Here is a 24,209-nt window from a genome sequence, read left to right as displayed (position 1 = left end):
CAGTACCACCTGCCAGGCGTACGATGTTGTGAACTCTACTACAGTCCATGCAAGCACAGCTTTCGGACTTGATGCGTGAGTGTCGGGCTGAGAGTGTTGCTCCTCCGCCTCCGCCTACACTCCCTCCACCTACACTCGCTCCGCCGGATCGCAGTACCATCTGCCAGGCGTACGATGTTGTGGACTCTACTACAGTCCATGCAAGCACAGCTTTCGGACTTGATGCGTGAGTGTCGGGCTGAGAGTGTTGCTCCTCCGCCTCCGCCTACACTCCCTCCACCTACATTCGCTCCGCCTGATCGCAGTACCACCTGCCAGCAGTTCCACCTGCCAGGCGTACGATGTTGAGCCACGTGCTGAGTTTGCTGTTCCCTGTGGTGTTCAGCCTCCGCCTTCCTTAAGGCAACCTTTACATTGGGATCAGGAGGATTATACCTCTCTTCCTCCGCCTCCACTTGCTGCTCCACCAGTGATGCAACACTCGGTTGAGGTACAACAACCTCTCCCGTCCATGAGTCAGTCTCCTCAGCTCTCGCTGCAGCGAGCTCAACCCTCCACAAGGCAAGCACCACAACACCTTAGCCTTGCGCCTCAGGAGCCTCAGCTTGCGAGACATTTACCTTGTTCTGCGCAGCCTCTTCCTCATCGCGCTCCGCTCACACCACAGGAACTGGAACTTGCTACTCCGCTTCCGCCAACCGCTCAGCAAGCGCACCCTTGGGTTCAACCACTCATGCTAGGAGTCAGCCTCCTCCACCCATGCGCCTTCCTTCTGCTTGTCTTTTATTCAGCCTTTGCAGACTGAGCCTCAGGTGTTCCCTCATCGGAGTCTTGAAGAGGAAACCACAACTATTGTTGTTCCAGCTCGTTCTGACTCTGCTGTTCAGCATACCTTACCTCCATTTTCATACCATGGTTTAAACCCCATGCAAGCATGCATAAAGCACTCTAGCACTGGTCATGGAATTTCTGAGAAATGTTAAACGCCATGCACACGCTCTGCTTTCCTTACAGCAGGCTCTGCTTACAGCAGGCTCTGCTTACTACATGCTCAGCATACAGCATGCTCTGCATTCAGCATGCTCTGCATACAACATGCTCTGCATACAGGCATGCTCTGCATACAGCATACTCTGCATACATCATGCTCTGCATACCTTACCGCATGCTTCTCAACACATCTTGGGTTGTTGCCAACTCACTAGACTGTCAAGCAGTTTCATAACGTTGCCTTCTAGTCTGCTGCTTTTGCACCAGTGAACCCTCACTCAGAGAACTTAGCTTTTCTAGGATAAGGTCCCTGTAGATGAGAAAGTTCTTTTCTCCCTCCTTCTGATATTCCCTTGAGGACTCTGTCATTTGGAGGGAGCCTTTAGATGCATAACCTCTTATGGACTTTTATTTAAGCATAACATGCTTACAGGGAAGGTAATGGTTCCACTTCAGCCGCTAATCCCGTCTGTTACCACACCTGCTCCCATAGACCTTGAGCTGTGTTGCATGACATGCAGTCCAAGCTTAGTCCTTGTTAGAGGATTTTTTGTTTACGGAGTCAATGTGTCACGGGGAAGACGTTCAACAACCAACAGAAGGGACTTGTTGTGACGCAGTGCGGCAACCTCAGCAACCCGTTAAGGAGTTGTCTGTACGACCCAGACAGTCTAGACAGATTCGGGTTGTCACTGTACTTCCTCGCTTGCCCATGATTGACAGTTTACAGACTGTGCAGCAGTATCATGATCTTGTGTCCGGCTCCGTCAGACGACTGGCTTTTAAGAGCTCCCACAAGTCGTCGCTGTCTGGAGATTTTCAAATGGACTATGGATCTGACCAAGGAACTGGGCCTCCTGGTCAATTTTGAGGAGTCTCAGCTCGTTCCATCCCAGACCATTGTCTCCTTGGGTATGGATCTTCAGAGTCGAGCTTTTCGGACTTGTCCGTCGGCCCCAAGGATCTTCCAAGCCCTAGAATGCATCCAGAGCATGCTGAGAAGGAACCGATGCTTAGTCAGGCAGTGGATGAGTCTAACAGGGACACTTTCATCGCTGGCCCTGTTCATCGAGTTAGGGAGACTCCACCTCCGCCCCCTTCAGTATCATCTAGCTGCTCACTGGATAAAGGACATGACGCTAGAGACGGGCTCAGTTCCTGTTTCCGAAGAGATGAGGTCTACTCTAACGTGGTGGAAGAACAGCATTCTTCTCAAGGAAGGTCTACCATTGGCTGTTCAGACCCCCGACCACCGTCTCTTCTCGGACGCATCGGACACGGGCTGGGGTGCGACACTGGACGGACAGGAATGCTCGGGAACATGGAATCAGGAGCAAAGGACACTTCACATCTATTGCAAGGAGTTGTTGGCAGTTCATCTGGCCTTGATAAACTTCAAGTCCCTCCAGCTTAACAAGGTGGTGGAGGTGAACTCCGACTACACCACAGCCTTGGCTTACATCTCCAAGCAGGGAGGGACTCATTCGAGGAAGTTGTTCGAGATCGCAAGGGACCTCCTCATTTGGTCAAAAGATCGAAAGCTCACGCTGGTAACGAGGCTCATTCAGGGCGATATGAATGTCATGGCAGATCGCCTCAGCCGGAAGGGTCAGGTCTTCCCCACAGAGTGGACCCTTCACAAGAATGTTTGCAGCAGACTTTGGGCCCTGTGGGGTCAGCCAACCATAGATCTATTCGCTACCTCGATGACCAAGAGGCTCCTCTTGTATTGTTCTCCGATTCCAGACCCAGCAGCAGTTCGCGTGGATGCCTTTCTGCTGGATTGGTCCCATCTCGACCTGTATGCATTCCCGCCGTTCAAGATTGTCAACAGGGTACTTCAGAAGTTCGCCTCTCACAAAGGGACACGGCTACGTTGGTTGCTCCCCTCTGGCCCGCGAGAGAATGGTTCACCGAGGTACTGCAATGACTGGTCGACGTTCCCAGGACTCTTCCTCCTAGAGTGGACCTTCTGCGTCAACCTCACGTAAAGAAGGTTCACCCAAACCTCCACGCTCTTCGTCTGACTGCCTTCAGACTATCGAAAGACTCTCAAGAGCTAGAGGCTTTTCGAAGGAGGCAGCCAGAGCGATTGCCAGAGCAAGGACGACATCCACTCTCAGAGTCTATCAGTCTTAATGGGAAGTCTTCCGAAGCTGGTGCAAGGCCAATGCAGTTTCCTCAACCAGTACCACTGTAACCCAGATTGCTGACTTCCTGTTACATCTAAGGAACGTAAGATCCCTATCAGCTCCTACGATCAAGGGTTACAGAAGTATGTTGGCAGCGGTTTTCCGCCACAGAGGCTTGGATCTTTCCTCCAACAAAGATCTACAGGACCTCCTTAGGTCTTTTGAGACCTCAAAGGAACGTCGGTTGTCCACTCCAGGCTGGAATCTAGACGTGGTCCTAAGGTTCCTAATGTCATCAGGATTTGAACCGCTCCAATCAGCCTCTTTTAAGGACCTCACATTAAAACTCTTTTCCTCGTGTGCTTAGCAACAGGTAAAAGAGTAAGTGAGATCCACGCCTTCAGCAGGAACATAGGTTTCACATCTGAAACGGCTACATGTTCCTTGCAGCTCGGTTTTTTGGCTAAAAACGAGCTTCCTTCCCGTCCTTGGCCTAAGTCGTTCGAGATCCCAAGCCTGTCCAACATGGTGGGGAACGAACTGGAGAGAGTACTTTGCCCAGTTAGAGCTCTTAAGTACTATCTAAGAAGGTCAAAACCATTACGAGGACAATCAGAAGCCTTATGGTGTGCTATCAAGAAGCCTTCTCTACCAATGTCTAAGAACTCAGTTTCTTACTACATCAGGCTTCTGATTAGAGAAGCAAATTCTCATCTGAAGGAAGAAGACCTTGCTTTGCTGAAGGTAAGGACACATGAAGTGAGAGCTGTGGCTACTTCAGTGGCCTTCAAACAGAACCGTTCTCTGCAGAGTGTTATGGATGCAACCTATTGGAGAAGCAAGTCAGTGTTCGCATCATTCTATCTCAAAGATGTCCAGTCTCTTTACGAGTACTGCTACACCCTGGGTCCATTCGTAGCAACGAATGCAGTAGTAGGCGAGGGCTCAGCCACTACATTCCCATAATCCCATAACTTATTAACCTTTCTCTTGAATACTTTTTATGGGTTGTACGGTCGGCTAAGAAGCCTTCCACATCCTTGTTGATTTGGCGGGTGGTCAATTCTTTCTTGAGAAGCGCCAAGGTTAAAGGTTGTGATGAGGTCCTTTAGTATGGGTTACAGCCCTGTATACTTTAGCACCTTTGAGTTGATTCAGCCTCCCAAGAGGAACGCTGCGCTCAGTAAGGAAGACGATCTTATTAAAGGCAGAGTAACGGTTCAAGTCGACTTCCTTACCAGGTACTTATTATTTCATTGTTATTGTGGATAACTGATTATATGAAATACGGGATACTTAGCTATCCTTTAGTCTTGTACACTGGTTTTTCACCCACCCCCCTGGGTGTGAATCAGCTACATGATTATCGGGTAAGTTTAATATTGAAAAATGTTATTTTTATTAATAAAATAAATTTTTGAATATACTTACCCGATAATCATGATTTAATCGACCCTCCCTTCCTCCCCATAGAGAACCAGTGGACCGAGGAATAATTGAGGAGGTGTCAACAAGAAGTACTTGAGTACCTGGCCACAGGTGGCGCTGGTAAATACACCCCCTTCTAGTATTGTGATAGCTGGCGTATCCCTCCATAGAATTCTGTCGGGCAACGGAGTTGACAGCTACATGATTATCGGGTAAGTATATTCAAAAATTTATTTTATTAATAAAAATAACATTTTTCCTTTTATGGGGTTAGATGTGAAATGGGGTTTCTCCATTATCTTCTCCCCTGTAGTGTACCGTCTTTTTTAGCTCCCACTAGGTCTAGGTCATCATCTGTTACATTTTCCCTGATTTCGTGGGCCTTCCTGTTGGTCTATGTCCTGCACTTCCATATTTACTATTTTTCTGACAAACTAAGTTTTTTCAAGCCACCAGACACATTTTCACTAATTTCTGAGTCATAATGATTTTACCACATTTGCTTTACTCTAAATTTTACTTCATTTAAAAGGAAGTCTAGAAATTTTATTGTGGCACCAACAAAGAAAATGGAAACAATTCTGACAAGATGTGGCCTTGGAACATTAATTTTCAAAACACCTTTTCTACCACATACTCCAACCATGAATATTAATGTTCTAAGGCCACATCTAATCTGAATTGTTTCAATTTTCTTTGTTAGTGCCACAATAAAATTCCTAGACTTCCTTTTAAATGAGGTAAAATTTAGAGCAAAACAAAGTAGATGTACAGCAAACTAGGAAATATACCAAAGGGAATATAAATGAAATACAGTAAAGGAAAACAACAGTGCAATTGGAGTTGAATGGATAATTCATAAATATTTTAGTGCCATCTATAGTGTATTATGTAAGGCACAGTAAAGGTAGTGTTATTTATCAAACATTGTTTTTTGTTGATATCTACATTAAATATGTAGAAAATGAAAAATATTTCTTGGCAAACCAGTGCTTTGCAAAAATTGATAGATTCCTGTCCACAGTGTGCCTTGTGCAATGTATTATTTGCAGTACCAAGAGTTCTTTTCAGAATCTGTTTGGCATCCTGCTACATTACTTAATTTCTTTTAATTTTGGCTCTTTCATATCCTCAGAAACTTCACTGTTTAGCTGTCCAATTTCTTACATGTGTATTGCTTCAACTTCTATAGTAATTTTAGAATAAATCCATTAGCTATTCTTATTAATGATTACTCATAGATTAAGTTGTGATACTAATAATGTTAGTAATATAATTATGATAAAAAATACAGACTTTATGAAGAGTTTTCCCATTCCTGTTTATCAGTGTAGGACCACCTTACTCTTAGGATAAGAGTGGAAAGTGACAGTATGATAGATACTTACAACTTAATCACCCATAATAAGGCAATTTCAAGTTGGCCTGTGATCTAGCCTGCTAAAGCTAATAATGAATAGATTTTGCGTAGTAATAATTTTGGGTTTGTGAAACATGTCACCATGTAGTTTTGTTTTTTGTACATTTCTCTGTCTCTCTGATCATTGCACATGTCTTTGCCCTTTTCAGACTTGGATCTGGATATCAGTGGCCTTCTTGTTGTGGATTATAGATAGCCTAATTCGATGGTGTCGACAGCGAGCCGATGTTCGTATAGTCAGTGTTGTTCATCATCCTTGTGATATAGTCCAGTTAACTTTTCAACAATCTGGTTTTTCGTGCAAACCGGGTCAGGTATGGAACTTTTTGTTAGAATGTTTAACGTCAATCAATACTTCAAATATATGAAAATTATAAGAATGGCTATATTATTCAGATTTGATTTAAGTGTGGCTTTTTTAAATTTATTTATAATACAGTAATAATTCAACTACTGTTTGGTCAGTCATGAAATAGAATATGTACAGAACTTTGAGAAATTTCATATCTTGAATCATATATGATACCTTTTCAATATTTTTTATGCTGTAGTTTATATTTGAGTACTGTATTATATGTTTGAAGGAGACCAAGATATGAAAGGTTGTCATTCAGATGTACTGTATGTTGTTGTAATATCTCTTGGTAACAAACACCAGATAATGAATGGTGGCTTTAAATATAATTACATAACATGGATTGATTTAGGTTCTCATTGTTGACAAAATACTTAGATCATGCTTATAAATCACAAAAACGTGTAAGAAGTATTTCTGTCAGAAGTTTTGATGTACCAAAAGGCTAGGTATGAGTTTTTATCATTTGTACCTCACTAATATTTTTTATGGTATTTTTGCAGTATATTCTACTTCAGTGTCCCACCATATCAAGATTTGAATGGCATCCCTTTACAGTAACCTGTGTAAGTACAATATATACTACAATATTTCATACTTGCAAGTATAAAATTCTGTAATGTGTTGTCATTATAGGATTATATCTGAATCTTGGTTTTGAAATACAGTAACAATACTTTGTATAAATCTTTTTAGTGTTGCATTTTGGTTCAAGGTTAGAAAAGGAAGATAAACTTGCTGAGATTACTTTAGAAATCCTCTCTCAGTAGGACCAGTAATTTCATGTTCTATCTATCCTTGTAAACTTTTGTCTTATCTTTTGTGATTTAGTTCTTCTATTATTTCTGTGAACCTCCCGATATTTATATTGCTTTCGTTTCTGGAAGCTTGCTATATTGATGACTCATTAGAAATTGAAAATCATTGATCAAAATTTTCTATTTATTTTCTGTCAAATATACTGTACTAATACCTCTAGTAATGTAATGAAACCAACTAGCATCTATCGACAATAACATGCTGTGCATTTCATATCATCTTCAGTCTCTAAGTTGCCTTAGTAAAGTGAAGATGTGCGCTTCAGATGGTTATGGTATTTTTTTTACGTTTCGTATGATTTTGTGGTTTAAAGATTTTTTTCTCTTTGATTTGTTGGCCAAAGCTGCGTAGATTGTGTAGGGGAATTGTTTTTAGATGATAATGGGCCGCATTCTCTGTCTCTTGTGGCGGGGAAAATTTAGCAATTATAGAATTAATATGAGGGATGTGCAGGCTGCACTGTTCCTCTTTGGAAGGCATGTTTCATGAATACTGATCAGATTAAAAGTTTGAAGAGTAAAAGATAGCTTGCTTTTAGTTCAAGGGGAAATCTGAAGAAGACTACGCTAGTTGATTATTGAGGGGATGATGACGATAATGCTGGTCCACCCCCTGACTTTGCTACAGTCCTAATAAGTTTAATTTTGATAGTTATGAGCTTATAAAGCTTTAACATCATTAGCTTCTTTTGGGAAATCTCATAAGGCCAATATGGGTAGTATTTCAGACCTAACCTTCCCTGTTTCAAACTCTAGCCCAATTCCTTAATTGGTGGTTAGTGGTTTTAGTGCACCATTGAGAAAGAGCTCTGATGGAACACGGCATATCCAAAATTTAAAATACTCTTGTAAAGCCTCAAATTCTTCATTTGCTGTAGAAAGTTTTGCTGCAAAACCCTTGCATTCGTGCATTTCTAGCTGCTCCTCTATATATCTAGATGGTAAGGCAGAAGACTGAGATGGTAGCCTGGATCTTTATATTCCCCCTCTCATAAATTAAGTGCCTCTAAATAACCACTTATTCCTTATACTGTATGTCAAGATGGTAGTCTGGCTCATAATTTATATTCTCGATGAAGTAAACGCCCCATAACAGCCTCTTGTTACAGTACATATGTGTATGGTGTGGCAAACCATGTTTCCTTTGCATCCAACTTTTCTTTTTGAATTTATCTGTTAAAGATTCAGCTAAAACTGGTCAACGGCCTCATTTAAATGGATGTGTGCTTCGTTTGCTAGCAAGCCTGGCCACTACCTAGTCGCAAGTTTTCCTGTTATGGAGTGAATGAAGGGATTAGTGTACCTCAATTGCCGAAACGAGTCCCTTTAAACAAATGCACACCTTAGGGGTACATGAATTTCATTATTTTCAAGTTTCATAGCTAGAAATTGATTTCCAAGTAAAGAGGTTATCTTATACAGTACCTATCTCATCCCTCCCCTCAGTGGTAATGAGTCTCTGTCAAATTAGAATAGCGAGATGGTCCATAAGGAGGTTTAAACACATGAGAAAGTAAGTTTAAACAATTTATATGGTGACAAATGTAAACTTATAAGATCTTCTGGGGTGCCATTTAATTAGTTTCATCAACTTCTTTTCTAGGCAGATTATATATGGTAAACTGTATGGTCAACTGATTTGGAGTGAAAGGCTATTTAGTCTAATTGTTCACAGGATTCCATTAATTTTAAGAATTCATTTTTTTCATAAGATTTATCAGTGTTATACTGAGTAAATGCTTTTTAGGAACTTGAGTGTGAGATGAAAAATATTCCACAATTAATTTTGATATTAGGAATCCTATTAACTGTATAAGTAGTTACAGTATTGGTGATGAATGCCATACCAGTAGTCTTATTTTATATTAATAATTCTCTATGAATCCCATTAACTGTAGAAGTAGTTATTGGTGATAAATATTGTAGCCTTTTTTTATATTAATAATTCTCTGTATGAAGGGAAAAATAACAGCTCTTCCATCTTAGGTTTTAATATATTTTTTATCTTTTCACAGCCTCCTTCAAAACATGGGGACACATTTACTATATTGATGCGTGTCCGAGGAGACTGGAGTAGAAGATTTGCAAAACATTTCCCTCCTTCAGAGTCTAGTCAGCCAGTGCAGTGTGGTCCAATGCCAAATGATACTGATTCTCTCTATAGCCCCATTATGACAAAATCTAGTCTCAGAAATAAAAAACAGAATAATACTACCAGTCACTCGGTAGGCAGGTATATGAAACACAATCAGTGTACTCATGGATTTTGTGACTGTAAACTACGAAACATACCCTCTGGTCTATCTGCTGATCCATTATATCATGTGCAGCCAGTTAGAAAATCTAATAGTTATTCATTTAGTTCCAGAGACTATAGTAATAAAAATTTAAAATTATTTAATCATGCCATATATCATGATGGTAGAAATTCTATTCAATCTGAGTTCTTATTTAATAACATATTGTTACTTCGAGGTAACAGAAACTCGTTACCCAACAGCTGTGGGTTGCTCAGCTCATATCCAAATTATATGGAAGAAAAAGCTGAAATTAGTGGCTTGCCGACATGTTTCCACAAATCAAAATTTGGCTCCCAAAGGTATCCTAGTAGGGAACCTTTTGAAATAAGAACTAAATGTAAAGATAACTTTCTACAAAATAATAATAACAAACCTGAAAATAGACTTGGGAAAAGTATTTTGTGTCAGTGCCAAGAAGTTCAAACACCTCCTCAGTCATTCAAGTGCTATTTGAATACAGTTAATGAAAATCATTTGAGGGAAGAAAAGAGAGATCATGTTATCAACTTCAGTTCATCATTTTATCCCAGGTGAGGTCCTTTAATCTTACATTTATAGTATATTCTATTTCTAGAATCACTGACAAACAAATTTTAGGGTAAACACATTAGAAGCTCAGGATATGCAAGCCATGATGTGTTAATTTTGTTTTCATCCCATTTCAGCTGCATCCATTTTTTTCCTAAGCTGCTAGGAGATACATAAACCTCGCCTAACTTTCTATGCAATACTGGTCTTAAAACTTATCTATTGGCATTTTTGTTTTGGCAAGCATAAAGGATATTGGCGCAAGTTCAGTTTCCTGTAAGAAAAATATATCCAAGCTCAGCTGAGATCTCTTATGAGTTGTTTGCTGTTTAGTAGTCTTCTTTTTTCTTTTCAATCCTTCCTGGTGATAGATTTTAAAAGGCTCAAATGACATCTTAGTATATAAAAGCGTTATGACCATTATTGTTCAATGAGTAGGAGAAAATCATTATTTTTTTAAGATCATTTAATATTTAGCAACTGAAGTCAATACTGAGAACATCAGAACTTTGAGAAAAGATTAACCTTTCCAGAGCAAACTTTGTAACTAGAGTATTCATAAGAATTCTATAAGGAAACCAGTTTAATGCTTGTATTATGCATCATATAAAGATTGCTGTAATATTACCTTTTTATGGTTCTAATATAGTTACCTTTCTTTCATCCTTTGCTTCAGTTACAGACCATTAAAGAGTGACTTATCAATGGCTGCTTTGGCTTCTTTCCATTATGCCTAACTTTAGCACCAAGAACCAGTTTCCTAAGGACTCCCAGAATATTACTGTACCAGTCTTTTTGCCTTTTCACATTTGTTGTTTTCTAGAAGGAAATTATGACACTATTCTTTGCTCCAGGAGATCCACAGAGAAGTACCTAAAGAGGAAAAATTATATTGACCTAGTTAACTTATTCTCTCTGGATAATTGTTACTTTGAATGTCTAAACTCCACCATTGTGCCACAAAGAACCTCTATAAAGACAATCTTCTGCCTGAGTAATTATCATGAGCCTATAAGTGTATTTAGCATTAGATCTGTGCCCATATGGACACCTGATTGGGTAAGTATTGGATGTATGTAGTTAGGGAATTATGACCATGCACTGGAGCCAGGTAGGCCATTAAGCACTAAGGTGCAACTAGAGGAAACCCCCTCAGTTGCACTGTGAAGGAAAATCTAAAAGAGGTTAGACAGCTAGATGACCAAATGGAGGAAATGTGAATATAGGTGAAATAGAAGTCTAAAAAAATTGATTTAACCGAGTCAAAAGAGGACACCTGACTGTTTAAGTAGCTTGTTGTTCTCCATTTTATCTCTTTCTCTATCTTATATACTGTAATTTGATAGCTAGTCCCAGTGCACAACAACACGATTTTCTATAAAGTGAGTACTGTAACATAAAATTCTCTTGCAGTGCATCACATTTTATTTCTTCTTATTATAAACATTAATCAAGTGGTCTGGAGACATAGAAGTAAGATTAGACTTTTAACAGAATTTAACATTTATTTCATTCAAGCAAACATTTTATTTGGCTTGTCTTCCTCTTAGCTTTTCTAATTGCCCTTATACTTGTTTGCTTCACTTTCCCTAGGGTACAAATGACGTTTATGAATGTGAGTAGTTTTCCTCATATCCTTGGATACTTACTCGAGGGATTGACTTAACATTTTTTTTTTTCTTATTGAATGATTTAATCCCATGTCAAAACATGACATTGTGGTTATTAAAGTATATGTAAAGTAGTTTTTTAAATATTTAACTTAGCCGGTGAATATATAATAGCTGCTACTCAGCGGCTCGACAGAAAACACACTCAAAAACTCGCGAGCGATCGCTATAAAGGTTGCGGGTGTGCCCACCAGCGCCACTATCGGCCAGATACCACTCTTGCATGTAAACAAACCCTTCAATTCTTCTCTGTCGACGTTGACGACAAGACGTATTCATACTCGCTGCAGAACCTGGAGTTTTCTTAACATATTTGGTGAAGTACTTCATTTTGGTTTGAGCTTTCGCAGTACAGGTGTTTTATCTTCAACTTAAATCTTGAACTCGTTTTTGGATAGATTTAATTTTTGATGACTTTGGATTGTTTTTTGGACTTTCCTTGACTTTTAAATGGCCGACCCTTCCCTCAGTACGGAAGTGTGTTAAGGTTTTAACAATTATCTTATCACGTTATAAATTATTTATAGATTTTCCTCTATATATTTTATATCTCACCCGCCTTTATTAGGCCTCTTCGATTAGCTTTCCATTTATAATAAACATCAAGATAAATTTTAATGATTTGTTTATATGCGACCTTTCCTGAGAGTAGGCGGTCCTAACTTGGAAACCGAAGTTAAACAACGTTGAGCCCTTTCTATCGTAAATAACTTTTACAGAGCTAATGATTTGAAACTTATTAAATGAATATTTTTTAGTAGATATTTTATGAAAGATTTTCTTTGAATAGTCTTCGTACTGTTTCAAAGATGAACTAACGTTTAGTTTATTTATGCTACGCAGTTTGCGCTCTATCGTTACGATAGAGAGAGAGAGTATCACGGTTTCACTTTGCAGAAAGAGTAAATCGATTCTGACGTTTTGTTCATTCTTCTTTCAAAGCTTAAATGTTTTAAATTCTATTTTAAAGGAACTTTTTAATTGAAAAACCTTTCAGTTTTTTCCTTTGGTCAAATAACCTGTTTTTTGACGAAACATAAGTGGGCTCTTCTCTTCGGTGCGAAATCAAGAGAGAGAGAGAGAGATACAGACGGAGGGAGAGAGAGGAGAGAGAACGTTCCGATCTTTATCTCGTCCCAAGTGAGTAACGTTGTTCTCGAGTTACTCTCGTCCCTAGTCTCTGTACGGGGAGAAAGGATAAAACGTTTTTAGTTTTTTATTCTCGTCCCAAGGCACTGTACGGTGAGAGATTGAAAACGTAGTTTTGAATGAACTAGTGTTTAGTCTCTTCCCCAGCCACTGATCTTTTTATCTTAAAATATGTTTACTGTTTTTTTTGCTGGTATTAATGTGCTTACATTATACGACTGATTTCGCAATTATAACCTTTTGATAGAGGGTAGAATTGCGTGCTTCAGGTAGAAATCAGTTTTATTCATACCTAATGTGAATTGTTAAAAAATTCGATTTCAGTGAATTAAGTGCAAAACAGAAAATCGTAGTGATAAAGTGATATTGCGCAAAGTGTTATCAGTGTTGCGACCGAGGGTTCGTCTGTTCGTGCCTGTCGTTCGCCTAGTCCGGGACCTCTTGCAAGCTCCCAAGCCCAGGGGAGAAGTAATGTCGTACGACTTATGGGTTCGAGAGGCCTTGATCAGCGAACAGACGTTCCCTCCATGGTATCAGGTGTATCTTACCAAGATCACCCCTACCATAAGGCGAGAGAGACGATTTTCTCCTCGTCATCCGAAGGCTTTTCGCATAAGAAACCGTGGAACAAGGTTTCGAGGCCCTTTAAGCAAAAGTCAGTCCTTTCAGGACAGGTCCAGCGTCCTGGTTTTAACCATTAGGACAGCTCTGACCCTATGCAGTCATCGGAAGACTGCTCGCCGCCTAAACAAAAGCGTAACACAGACTCCGAGAGTCTTTTTGTAGGCAAGGTTTTGCAGTCACAGACGTTACCCTCGTCTCTTACCGCAACCATTCCCGTTGATCCTGATTGGGTTGTACGGCAAGACATGCAGAATAAGCTTGCCTACCTTATGGAAGACTATTCTGCCGATAAGTCCGTTGAGCCTAGACGTTTATCTCATCGAGATCCTGGCCTTCAGCCACCCTAACGTTCCTTTGTGCGTCCTGTTGACGTTGGCGTAGCCAAGTCACGTCAGTCAGGTTGTTTAGAACCACACTCGATGCGGTCTCGTGTGGATTTTCAGCCACATTTGGACGTTAGGCCACTTGCTGATGCTCCTGTTGACGTTCAGGACGTTCGCCAACAATCGGAGTTGACTTGTTTTGACGCTGAGCGTCAACCTCCGCATTCTAGAGTTGTTTTGACTGCTCAGACTAGGCGGTCAAAGCAGTCTCGAGTGGACGCTGTGCGTCCTCACACACCTGTTGTTGTTGACAGTTCACAGACTGTTAAGCAGTTACATGACGTTGCGTCCTGGTCCGCTACTAATGCACCAGTGCGTATGGACTCTGCTTGTAAAGCATTGCCACCACGGTAGGTCTCTCCCTTGCTTGAGACTCTGCTATTGTCGGACAAGGTTCCTTCAGATGAGGAATTTGCTGTTCCCCCTCCTACTGATATTCCCTTGAGGACTCTGTCAGACGGAGAGGAGCCTAAGGCTGCTTAGCCCTCTATGGACTTTAAATAAATCATGCTGATTTTTAAGGATCTTTGTCCGGATCTTTTTGTAACTGCTGCTCCTCGTTCGCCTAAACGTCAGAGCTTACACTAGGCCTAGCTACTTCGAAGCCGTTGTTTTATAAGCTAGTGCTCTCTCGCTCTTCTAAGAGAGCTTTACGTTTGCTAGGCGACTGGTTTATCACCAGGAGGAGTTTGGGGGAGACAGCCTTTGCTTTCCCTACTTTTAAGCTGGCTTATAGAGCGAGAGTCTGATATGACACGAGAGAAGTTCTCGGCTTGGGAGTTCCTGCCTCTGCCCAGATAGACTTCTCAAACCTCATAGACTCTCCCTGGCGCCTGGCCATGAGACGCTCCAAGATTTTACAGGTCGACTTCAGAGCTATTTTCGAGCGTTTGAAGTTTTGCTGTACAATTATGTCATGCATAAACAAGGCTTTCAGGGATGGCTCCAATGATCTGACAGCCACGTTCTCTGCAGGAACAAGTCCCTCAGGGATGGCTCCAATGATCTGGCAGCCATGTTCACTGCAGGAGTACGTAAGAGGCAAGTGCGCTCAATGTGTTCATTGTCAAGACAAACTTCACGATGAAGTCTACCAGGCTGTCTTGACAGCATTTATGGAAGGCGACTGGATGGTCTCTCTCGACCTTCAGGAGGCATACTTCCACATTCCTATACACCCGGATTCCCAACCGTTTCTGAGGTTTGTTTACAGGAATGTGGGGTACCAGTTTCGAGCCCTGTGCTTTGGCCTCAGTCCTGCGCCTCTCGTGTTTACGAGGCTCATGAGGATTGTGGCAAAATCCCTCCATCTATCGGGGATACGAGCCTCCCTGTACTTGGACGACTGGCTTCTCAGAGCATCGTCCAGTCTTCGCTGTCTGCAGGATCTACATTGGACGTTGAGTCTGGCCAGGGAATTGGGACTTTTGGTCAACCTAAAAGTCCCAACTGATCCCATCCCAGATTATTCTATATTTGGGGATGGAGATTCGCAGTCAATCCCTGCTCGAAGTCCAACTAATGCTGAAAAGAAAACGTTTATTCAGTCAGGAGTTGGAACAGTCTCGTAGGGACTCTCTCATCCCTGGAGCAGTTTGTCTCACTAGGGAGACTACACCTTCTGCCTCTCCGGTTCCATCTAGCCTCTCACTGGAACTAGGACAAGACATTAGAGACGGTATCATTCCCAGTCTCCGAACCAGTAAAGGCATGCCTGAAATGGTGGGACAGCAATATCAGTCTGAGAGAGGGACTATCCCTAGCAGTCAAGAACCAAAAACCACGTGTTGTCCTCAGACGCATCGGATTTGGGTTGGGGTGCGACCCTGAACGGTCGGGAATGCTCGGGTCTGTGGACCTCAAGTCAGAAGAGCATGCACATCAACGGCAAGGAGCTATTAGCAGTCCACTTGGCCTTGATGATATTAGAAAGCTTCTTCGAAACTAAGTGGTAGAGGTCAACTCAGACAACACCACAACTTTGGCGTACATCTCCAAGCAAGGAGGCACACACTCCTTCACGCTGCTCGAGATCGCAAGGGACCTTCTCTTATGGTCAAGAATTCGAGGCATCTCCCTGTTGACGAGATTCATCCAGGGGGACTTGAATGTCTTGGCAGACTGTCTCAGTCGGAGGGGTCAGGTGATACCCACGGAATGGACCCTCCACAAGGACGTGGGCAAGAGTCTTTGGGCTACTTGGGGTCAACCCACCATAGACCTCTTTGCCTCCTCGTTGACCAAAAGGTTACCAATCTATTGCTCTCCAGTCCTAGATACAGAAGCAATCTACATAGACGCGTTTCTACTGGATTGGTCTTTTATGGACTTATATGCATTCCCACCATTCAAGATAGTCAACAAGGTACTGCAGAAGTTCGCCTCTCACGAAGGGACAAGGTTGACGTTGGTTGCTACCCTCTGGCCCGCGAGAGAGTGGTTCACCGAGGTACTTCAATGGCTGGTAGACTTTCCAAGAAGTCTTCCTCTAAGGGTAGATCTGTTACGTCAGCCCCACGTAAAGAATGTCCATCAAAGCCTCCCCGCTCTTCGTCTGACTTCCTTCAGACTATCGAAAGACTCTCAAGAGCTAGAGGCTTTTCGAAGGAGGCAGCCAGTGCGATTGCAAGAGCTAGGAGAGCTTCTACCATTAGAGTATACCAGTCGAAGTGGGAAGTCTTTCGAGACTGGTGCAAGTCAGCATCTGTGTCCTCGTCCAGTACCTCTGTAGCCCAAATCGCAGATTTTCTTTTACATCTGAGAAAGGTTCGCTCCCTTTCAGCTCCCACGATTAAGGGCTACAGGAGCATGTTGGCTTCGGTCTTTCGACATAGAGGCTTAGATCTTTCCAACAATAAAGATCTCCAAGATCTCCTTAAGTCTTTCGAGACCTCTAAGGAACGTCGTTTGGCAACTCCTGGATGGAACTTAGACGTGGTCCTAAGGTTCCTCTTGTCAGACAGGTTTGAGCCATTACATTCAGCCTCCCTGAAGGATCTCACCCTCAAGACACTTTTCCTAGTGTGCTTGGCTTCGGCTAAAAGGGTCAGTGAACTTCATGCCTTCAGTAAGAACATCGGCTTTTCTACAGAAAAAAGCCACTTGTTCACTTCAACTTGGTTTCCTGGCCAAAAATGAACTGCCGTCTCGTCCTTGGCCTAAATCTTTTGATATTCCTTGCTTATCAGAGATCGTAGGCAACGAACTGGAAAGAGTATTATGTCCTGTTAGAGCTCTTAAGTTCGATTTAGCCCGTACTAAGTCATTACGAGGTAAATCTGAGGCATTATGGTGCTCAGGTAAGAAACCTTCATTGCCTATGTCAAAGAATGCTTTGTCATATTTTATCAGATTTTTTTTTAATACGAGAAGCTCATTCTCACTTGAATGAGAAAGACCGATGTTTGCTTAAGGTTAAGACGCACGAAGTTAGAGATATAGCAACCTCCGTGGCCTTCAAGCAAAATAAATCTCTGCAAAGTATTATGGACGCGACTTCTTGGAGAAACAAGTCAGTGTTCGCGTCATTTTACTTAAAAGATGTCCAGACTCTTTACGAGGACTGCTACACACTGGGTCCATTCGTAGCAGCGAGTGCAGTAGTGGGTGAGGGTTCTACCACTACATAACCCTAATTCCAATATCCTTTTTAATCTGTTTCTTGAAATGTTTTTAATATTGTTTTTTTTTGGGTTGTACGGAAGGCTAAGAAGCCTTTTGCATCCTGATTGATTTGGCGGGTGGTCAAAGTCATTTCTTGAGAGCGCCCAGATTAAGGGTTTGATGAGGTCCTGTTGTATGGGTTGCAGCCCTTAATACTTCAGCTCCTGGGAGTCTTTCAGCATCCTAAGAGGATCGCTGGGCTTCGTGAGGAAGACAGACTTATAAGGCAGAGTAATCGTCTAAGTCAACTTCCTTACCAGGTACCTATATATTTTGATTTTGTTATATTGATAACTGTCAAAAACTCTTAGCTTATACGCTGTAAACTTAATTAACTCTGGTCTCTACCCACCGCCTTGGGTGTGAATCAGCTATTATATATTCACCGGCTAAGTTAAATATTTAAAAATGATATTTTAATTATAAAATAAATTTTTGAATATACTTACCCGGTGAATATATAAATTAAAGGCCCTCCCTTCCTCCCCATTAGAGACGCAGCGGGACGAGAAGAATTGAAGGGTTTGTTTACATGCAAGAGTGGTATCTGGCCGATAGTGGCGCTGGTGGGCACACCCGCAACCTTTATAGCGATCGCTCGCGAGTTTTTGAGTGTGTTTTCTGTCGAGCCGCTGAGTAGCAGCTATTATATATTCACCGGGTAAGTATATTCAAAAATTTATTTTATAATTAAAATATCATATTTGAATAATCTCTTTGTTTTTTATGTCGACAGGTTATATGTTGATGGTCCGTATAGTTCTCCAAGTGAGGAGATGCTTCATTATCCTATTATAGTAGGGGCTGCAGGTGGGATTGGTATTACACCTTTGGCAGCTACACTTTTACATAAACTGTAAGTAAAGTATAATTTCTAGTAGAAATTGTAAAGGCAGAAGTTGTAGTTTGGTCAAAGCATCCCAATATATTCTTTTCTGATTGAAAGTAGTTACTGTTAAGTTTTAAATTTAATGGTATGAGGTTTCTCATTTATATGGTTACTTTTCTTTAAATCTAACTTGTTCTTTTCTTAGTGTTGTCCTTTAAGTTTACAGTAGTGAAACCGGTTTATTATAATCACTGTTCATGTGGTAATCTAATTCTGTAATAGTTTGTTTTTATTTACTTTACTGATTTTCAAAGATTTGTTGTTATACGCAGTAAGCATATGTCTATCTAAAATCCCGACCAATTAATGATGTGACCTATTCTTTACTTATTCTCTTCTTCCCTCGCACATCTGATAACAATGTATGTACTACTTATAATCTGCATTGTTGTTCTCTTTATTATTATAAGTTTAGAGATATAGCCCCAAATATATATACTAATACATAAACTATACATCCACTATACAGTCAGACCTTACCATTCCCAGGGTTTACTGAAACTCCAAGATGCCCTGTTTTCTTGTATAACTAGAAGAAACTTGGGTACCTCAGGCTTGAGAAAAAAAGAATTGCAATAATATTCTTACTTTTATAACACTAAATACAAGAAATTATTGTCAGTTGTATAATTAATTGGAAAAACAATGATTTTCATGTAAAGGTTCGAACAGGGAATCCAATAAGACATAGAAATACAGTACCAAAGAAGTTGCAGGGGTTCCGGCTCTATTAAACATGTTACGAGCACCTCCAGTGTTGAATATCATCTAGAAACACTATGACACATCATTACTGAGCACCAATAGTAATATTGAAGACAATGCTGCTTGCTCACTAATTTGCACCAATCTTCCATCTCCCATCTTCCTGTTTGTTGCAGAGTTGTAGCCACGTCTCGCTCAGCTTGGTTTAGTCAAAAGTCATCGTCTAGTCAAAGTCAAGTACTGTAACAGGAATCAAGTTATGATTTACTTATCCACTATTCTTAGAATTAATGTTAATGTAATAGAGTGGGTAATTTACAGTTAAAGATTGCTTTTATTGTATTATTTTGTTTGTTTATGCGATCAACTTCGTACAGCACATGACGCCATCCATCTTACTTGACAGCATGTAGGGTATTTTGTATCTTATCACCTTTTCCAGTTTTATGAAACTATTCCCGTTTCAGTTTATTTATCAGTAGTACATTTCTTTTGTTGATGTCGACTGCCCCCCAAAATTGGGGGAAGTGCCTTGGTATATGTATGTATGTATGTATGTATGTATGTATGTATGTATGTACAATACCCAGGTTATGAATAACTTTGAATACGAGCAAATCGGCTTAACAAGCATGAAAATTTGAATTGGGTTACAATAAAAAAATTAGTGCCGAGATATCATGAAATGTACATAAATTAGTCATGTGGTGCCAAAACGCCACCCCTGTTGTGTTCACATGATTTTTACTTCATTTTCTCATGCACCCCCTAACCCCCTGCACAAAACCTTAGACTCTTCCGCCTGAGCCGCACTTGTGGAAGCATCATCTTATACGAACGTCTTTGGAATTGTTCTTCGTTGAGCTATAACATTGTTCTTTGTCAAATTGTGATCCGCAATGTACATTCATAGAGACATTTTGTGCTTTGTTGTAAAGTTAATAGTACTGTATGATATGGTAACAAAAGCCCCCCCCCCCCCAGATGATTAAGAAACAGTAAGATGATTACCCTAAAATTGAAAAAGGAAATATTTGCAAAGCATGAACAAGGTATGTGTCTGGCTTACCTAGCAAAACTGTACAATCGTATAACATCATGGTTTGTATAATTCTAATAAAAAAATCAATCAATTTATGTAAAATCAATCAATTTATGTTGCGAAAGGGTTGCTGAGATTGATGAAACAATGGCCACATGTTGATAATGTTGAAAAAAAAAGCTGCTTATCTGGATTAATGAGAAGCATTTAGCAGGTGATACGATTACCATAAACATTATTTGTGTAAAAGCAAAGGTATTCCATGCTTACCTTTTGAAAAAGGAGTCGGGTATATCCGCAGAAAAACATAAATCCAAAGCAAATGGGGAGTGGTTTTGAGAATTTCAAGAGAACTGTAGTCCATAGTGTTGTGGTATTCTCAAGAGAACTGTTATCCATAGTGCTGTGCAACATGGTGAGGCTGCCAGCTCCAATGTCAAAGATGCGGATGCAATCGTTTCTGATTTTAAAAGGCTTGTGGATAGAGTCTTATATTCCATAATAAATTTTTAATTGCAATGAGACTGGTTTTTTTGGGGGAGATACCGAGGACAACCTTTATTACAGCAGAAGAAAAAGCAATTAGCCGTCAGAAGCCCAATGAAAGACTGTCTATCCCTGCTATTCTGTGCTAATGGCAGCAGAGATTGTAAATGGGTTGATGATGTTTTTGGTCCTAAGGTCAAAAAGTACATTTTGGAAAAGAAACTCCCACTACAAGTTGTGTTAGTTATGGATGATGCTCCTGCCGATCCTCAAAGCTTTAAAGATAACCTGCTGGAGGAATTCAAATTTATGTAGATCACGTTCCTGCTCGCCATCACTGCTTCATTACTCCAATCCATGGATCAGCAGGGATCTCAAACTTCAAGAAGCTTTCAAAAGCAACGTTTCAGTGATGCCTTGATGTCACTGGAAGGACCTACCTCCCCCTTCAAAAGTTTTGGAAAAATTATTTCCATATTGGCAGCTGCCTCAAACTCATTGATAGAGCCTTGGAAGGGGATAGTATCAGAAATTTCAATTCTGCTTGGAAGGAAATGTGGCCTGAATGCATTCCGGAACATGATTGTGAGGGATTTAGACTCATGCAGGTAGCAGTTTACAATGAAATTGCTGCCGCCTACCTCTAACCACCGAACACCTCATTAAAATTCTAAGGGCTGAATTCCAGCAAAGGAATCATATTTATAGTTAGAAAAAATACAGATTAATTAAAAAAATTTTGTCTTTTCAATTGTGAATTTTATATTACTCTACAGAAATAAAAAACAAGGCTTAAATATAACAAAAGCCGATGTAATAATCCAGCTAAGTCAAAGTAGTGTCACGAGTGGTATTGCTATCATAGCAACTGTTGTGCATCTTTGGACAAGGCTTGGGAACATGTCTACTTTTCTATCTCCTTACAGTGGATTCATTCTACCTAGGGTAAGGATCCACTAGCAGCAGGCATGAGAGAAAGTGACCTATATCTCCTTTCAATAGGAGTGAAAGGATTTGCTAAGAAAGCAAATTCTGCTGAGTATTTACCCATTAAGGAAATCTGGAATCTAATCTGCACAACATTATTGGATTCAGCATTAAGGAGTTTTGGTAAAGGGTTCATGGTGTACCAAGCCCTATTCCAAGTACAGGTATACCATGCATGCTTGGTACTCAGCTCATTTGGGCCACCTACAAGGTAAAATTGTATAGAAGAGGGGCACATCGACTAGGTGCAACAGGAGCATAATGATAGGCATCTAATTTCTTCTCCACAGTTTTTTTTCTTATGAGTGTTTGACTTGTTAGTTTATCTTCTCAGCCATTCACACAGGATTTAGTTTTTTTCTTGGTTATAATTTACAATAGACATTAGCCCTTAATGGTACACAAGTCTACTCAGTTATTGCTCTTATATTCGTCTTTAGAGACTAAACAGCACATTAACCAAAAAGTGTTTTAACGATGAACAAACCAATTTTTGGGGAGGTGCTGTCTTTTCTCGAAGACCCTCCCTTCTCCCTATTCACGTGTAGTTAAGGGGAACATTTGATTTTCGCCCAGAGTATGGAAGATCGTGGCTTGGTGCAAATTAGCATGCAAGTTGCATTATATCCAGTATTACTTTAGTATTGGTTCTCTCTAATGATGTATTATTGGGTGTTAGATGAATTTTAGCATTGGATGTGACAGGTTCAGTAAACCCTGAACCCGTGGGTCTACCATATACGCACTGAAGTAAAGCATTTTTCACAAAACAAAATTGGCATAATTTCTTTGTAAAAACAAATTAGACAATATACTGGGGTTATTAATGTTAAACAGTCATTGGGTGCATAAAACGCTAGGCCCCTGCAATAATATACAGAATATACACAATCCAATCTTGGATTTTCCATTTAAGGGAAGACCCTGGAATTCCATAGATAATTATTTGTATATTAATTCACAAACATATACTGTAGCACTAAATACAAAACAATCTTTGATACCTAAGAGAAATGCCAGTACAATATTACACAGGTGGTTAAAAATTCTATTATATCAGTCTCAACTTAGGAGAATGTGTTATGGGACTGAGTGCGTGCTGATCTTTTACAACTTTTCTTCACATGTAGGATTATAAATGCACCCTAATTGAATACAAAAAAGCATTGAGTTATAAAAGATAAAATACCTCCCAGCATACTTGGTTATTTAATGGTAGAGTAATTAGAGATACAGTATTTTGCTTTGTGATAGAATTGTCAAGACTTTGTATAATAAAACAAGACTTTGTGTAATAAAACTATAAAAGCCCTATTACATGTAGCACTGCTACTTTGTCTTTTTACCATTTCATAAAAGTGCAAACAAATGATAAGGCATAATATAATTCTTTTCATCTTCAGATGGCATCCAACTCAGTGGCCAAATCGTATTCACATGATATGGGTGGTGAGGGATGCAAGACTCCTGTTAGTTATTGCACCTTTGCTCTCTAGTTTGTTGCTTCGATTTTGGCAGACAAATATGGAAGACTCCATTGAACTTAGACTTCATGTAACCATACCTACATCACAAGGAGCTTTGCAGGTATGATATTTAGGACATTTTTTTAGTAAAATGTGATTACTTTATTTTAAGCACAATGAAATGTGGAGCATTGTAGGAATTCATATCGTTTAAGGAGAGACATGTTTCAATGTAGGGTTGAGGACAGTAACTTTTTCTTTTGTTATAACTTTTTTTTCCATAATGATGAGTGCAGAGTAGTTCCTTTTCCCATAATGGAGAAGGCAGAGTAGTTTATTCATAGTGGTTCACGGTCAGAGTACATTCACTATGATTTTTCATTGCTCTTTGTTGGTTTTCTAGTAAGAATAATAAGAGGAATGGAAATATCCATTGTAAATAATTGAAATGCTTAAATATTAAACTTGAAAAACTAAATAATGTAACTGTAAATATGTGAAGCTTAAAGTGATGCTCGAATACAGTACAGTAGATAATTATCAGTAAACGGAATATTGATAGGTAAAGTAGTATTTGGCTAGTTTTGATTTTTCATAAATTATTACATACAGCACTTACATACTTTAATTGAAGAATGAATATCATTACCATTGCATATAAAAGAATATATTTATTCAACATTAATTCTGCAATGTTTCATTGCTCAAAGTAACAGTACAGTATATTGTATACATTAATAAGAAAATATTAAAACAAAAAGCACAATTTGTGAACTTAGCAACTACCTTTAACTGCAGTGGTTAAATTCAATACAGAAGCAAAGTGAACAGAACCCATGGATTGAAGGTCAAACCATTTATGTAGAAGATCCTGGTTGATCTGGTGAGAAAGCAAGTTGGGTTAGATTATTCATACCATTACATTAGCCACTCACTAAGTTATGCCTGTCATTTACTATGAATGGTAAAGCTTCTGATTAGATGCACTTCGCCATGGAATAAGTGTTGTGCTGCATTAGGTTAGAAATCCAAGTTATACTGTATTAATGCTAAAAATTTGATAATTTTTATTATGAAGTAATTACCAAGTTCCATACAGTATTGTATTATGGATCAAATTATTGAATGTGCAGTTGAAGAAGGTACGCTAATTTCCCCAAGGGAGTAATCCTTA

General features: G+C 39.9%; 1 protein-coding gene across 4 annotated transcripts in view; it reads left to right on the top strand.

Moving 5' to 3' along the window:
- Positions 1-24,209, top strand: part of LOC137632468 (NADPH oxidase 4-like) — a 141,272-nt gene that overhangs the window by 112,139 nt on the left and 4,924 nt on the right. For all 4 annotated transcript variants that reach the window (XM_068364410.1, XM_068364409.1, XM_068364408.1 and 1 more), the window contains exons 11-15: positions 6,120-6,284; positions 6,829-6,891; positions 9,159-9,973; positions 18,197-18,316; positions 22,973-23,156. In XM_068364410.1, the coding sequence (XP_068220511.1) occupies positions 6,120-6,284; positions 6,829-6,891; positions 9,159-9,973; positions 18,197-18,316; positions 22,973-23,156 (1,347 nt within the window). The remainder of the gene's footprint in view (positions 1-6,119; positions 6,285-6,828; positions 6,892-9,158; positions 9,974-18,196; positions 18,317-22,972; positions 23,157-24,209) is intronic.

The sequence above is a fragment of the Palaemon carinicauda genome, chromosome 41 (genome assembly GCF_036898095.1).
Source record: "Palaemon carinicauda isolate YSFRI2023 chromosome 41, ASM3689809v2, whole genome shotgun sequence".
Lineage (NCBI taxonomy): Eukaryota > Metazoa > Arthropoda > Malacostraca > Decapoda > Palaemonidae > Palaemon > Palaemon carinicauda.
The sequence above is the reverse complement of the archived record's forward strand: the minus strand, read 5'-3'. Positions and strand labels throughout refer to the sequence as shown.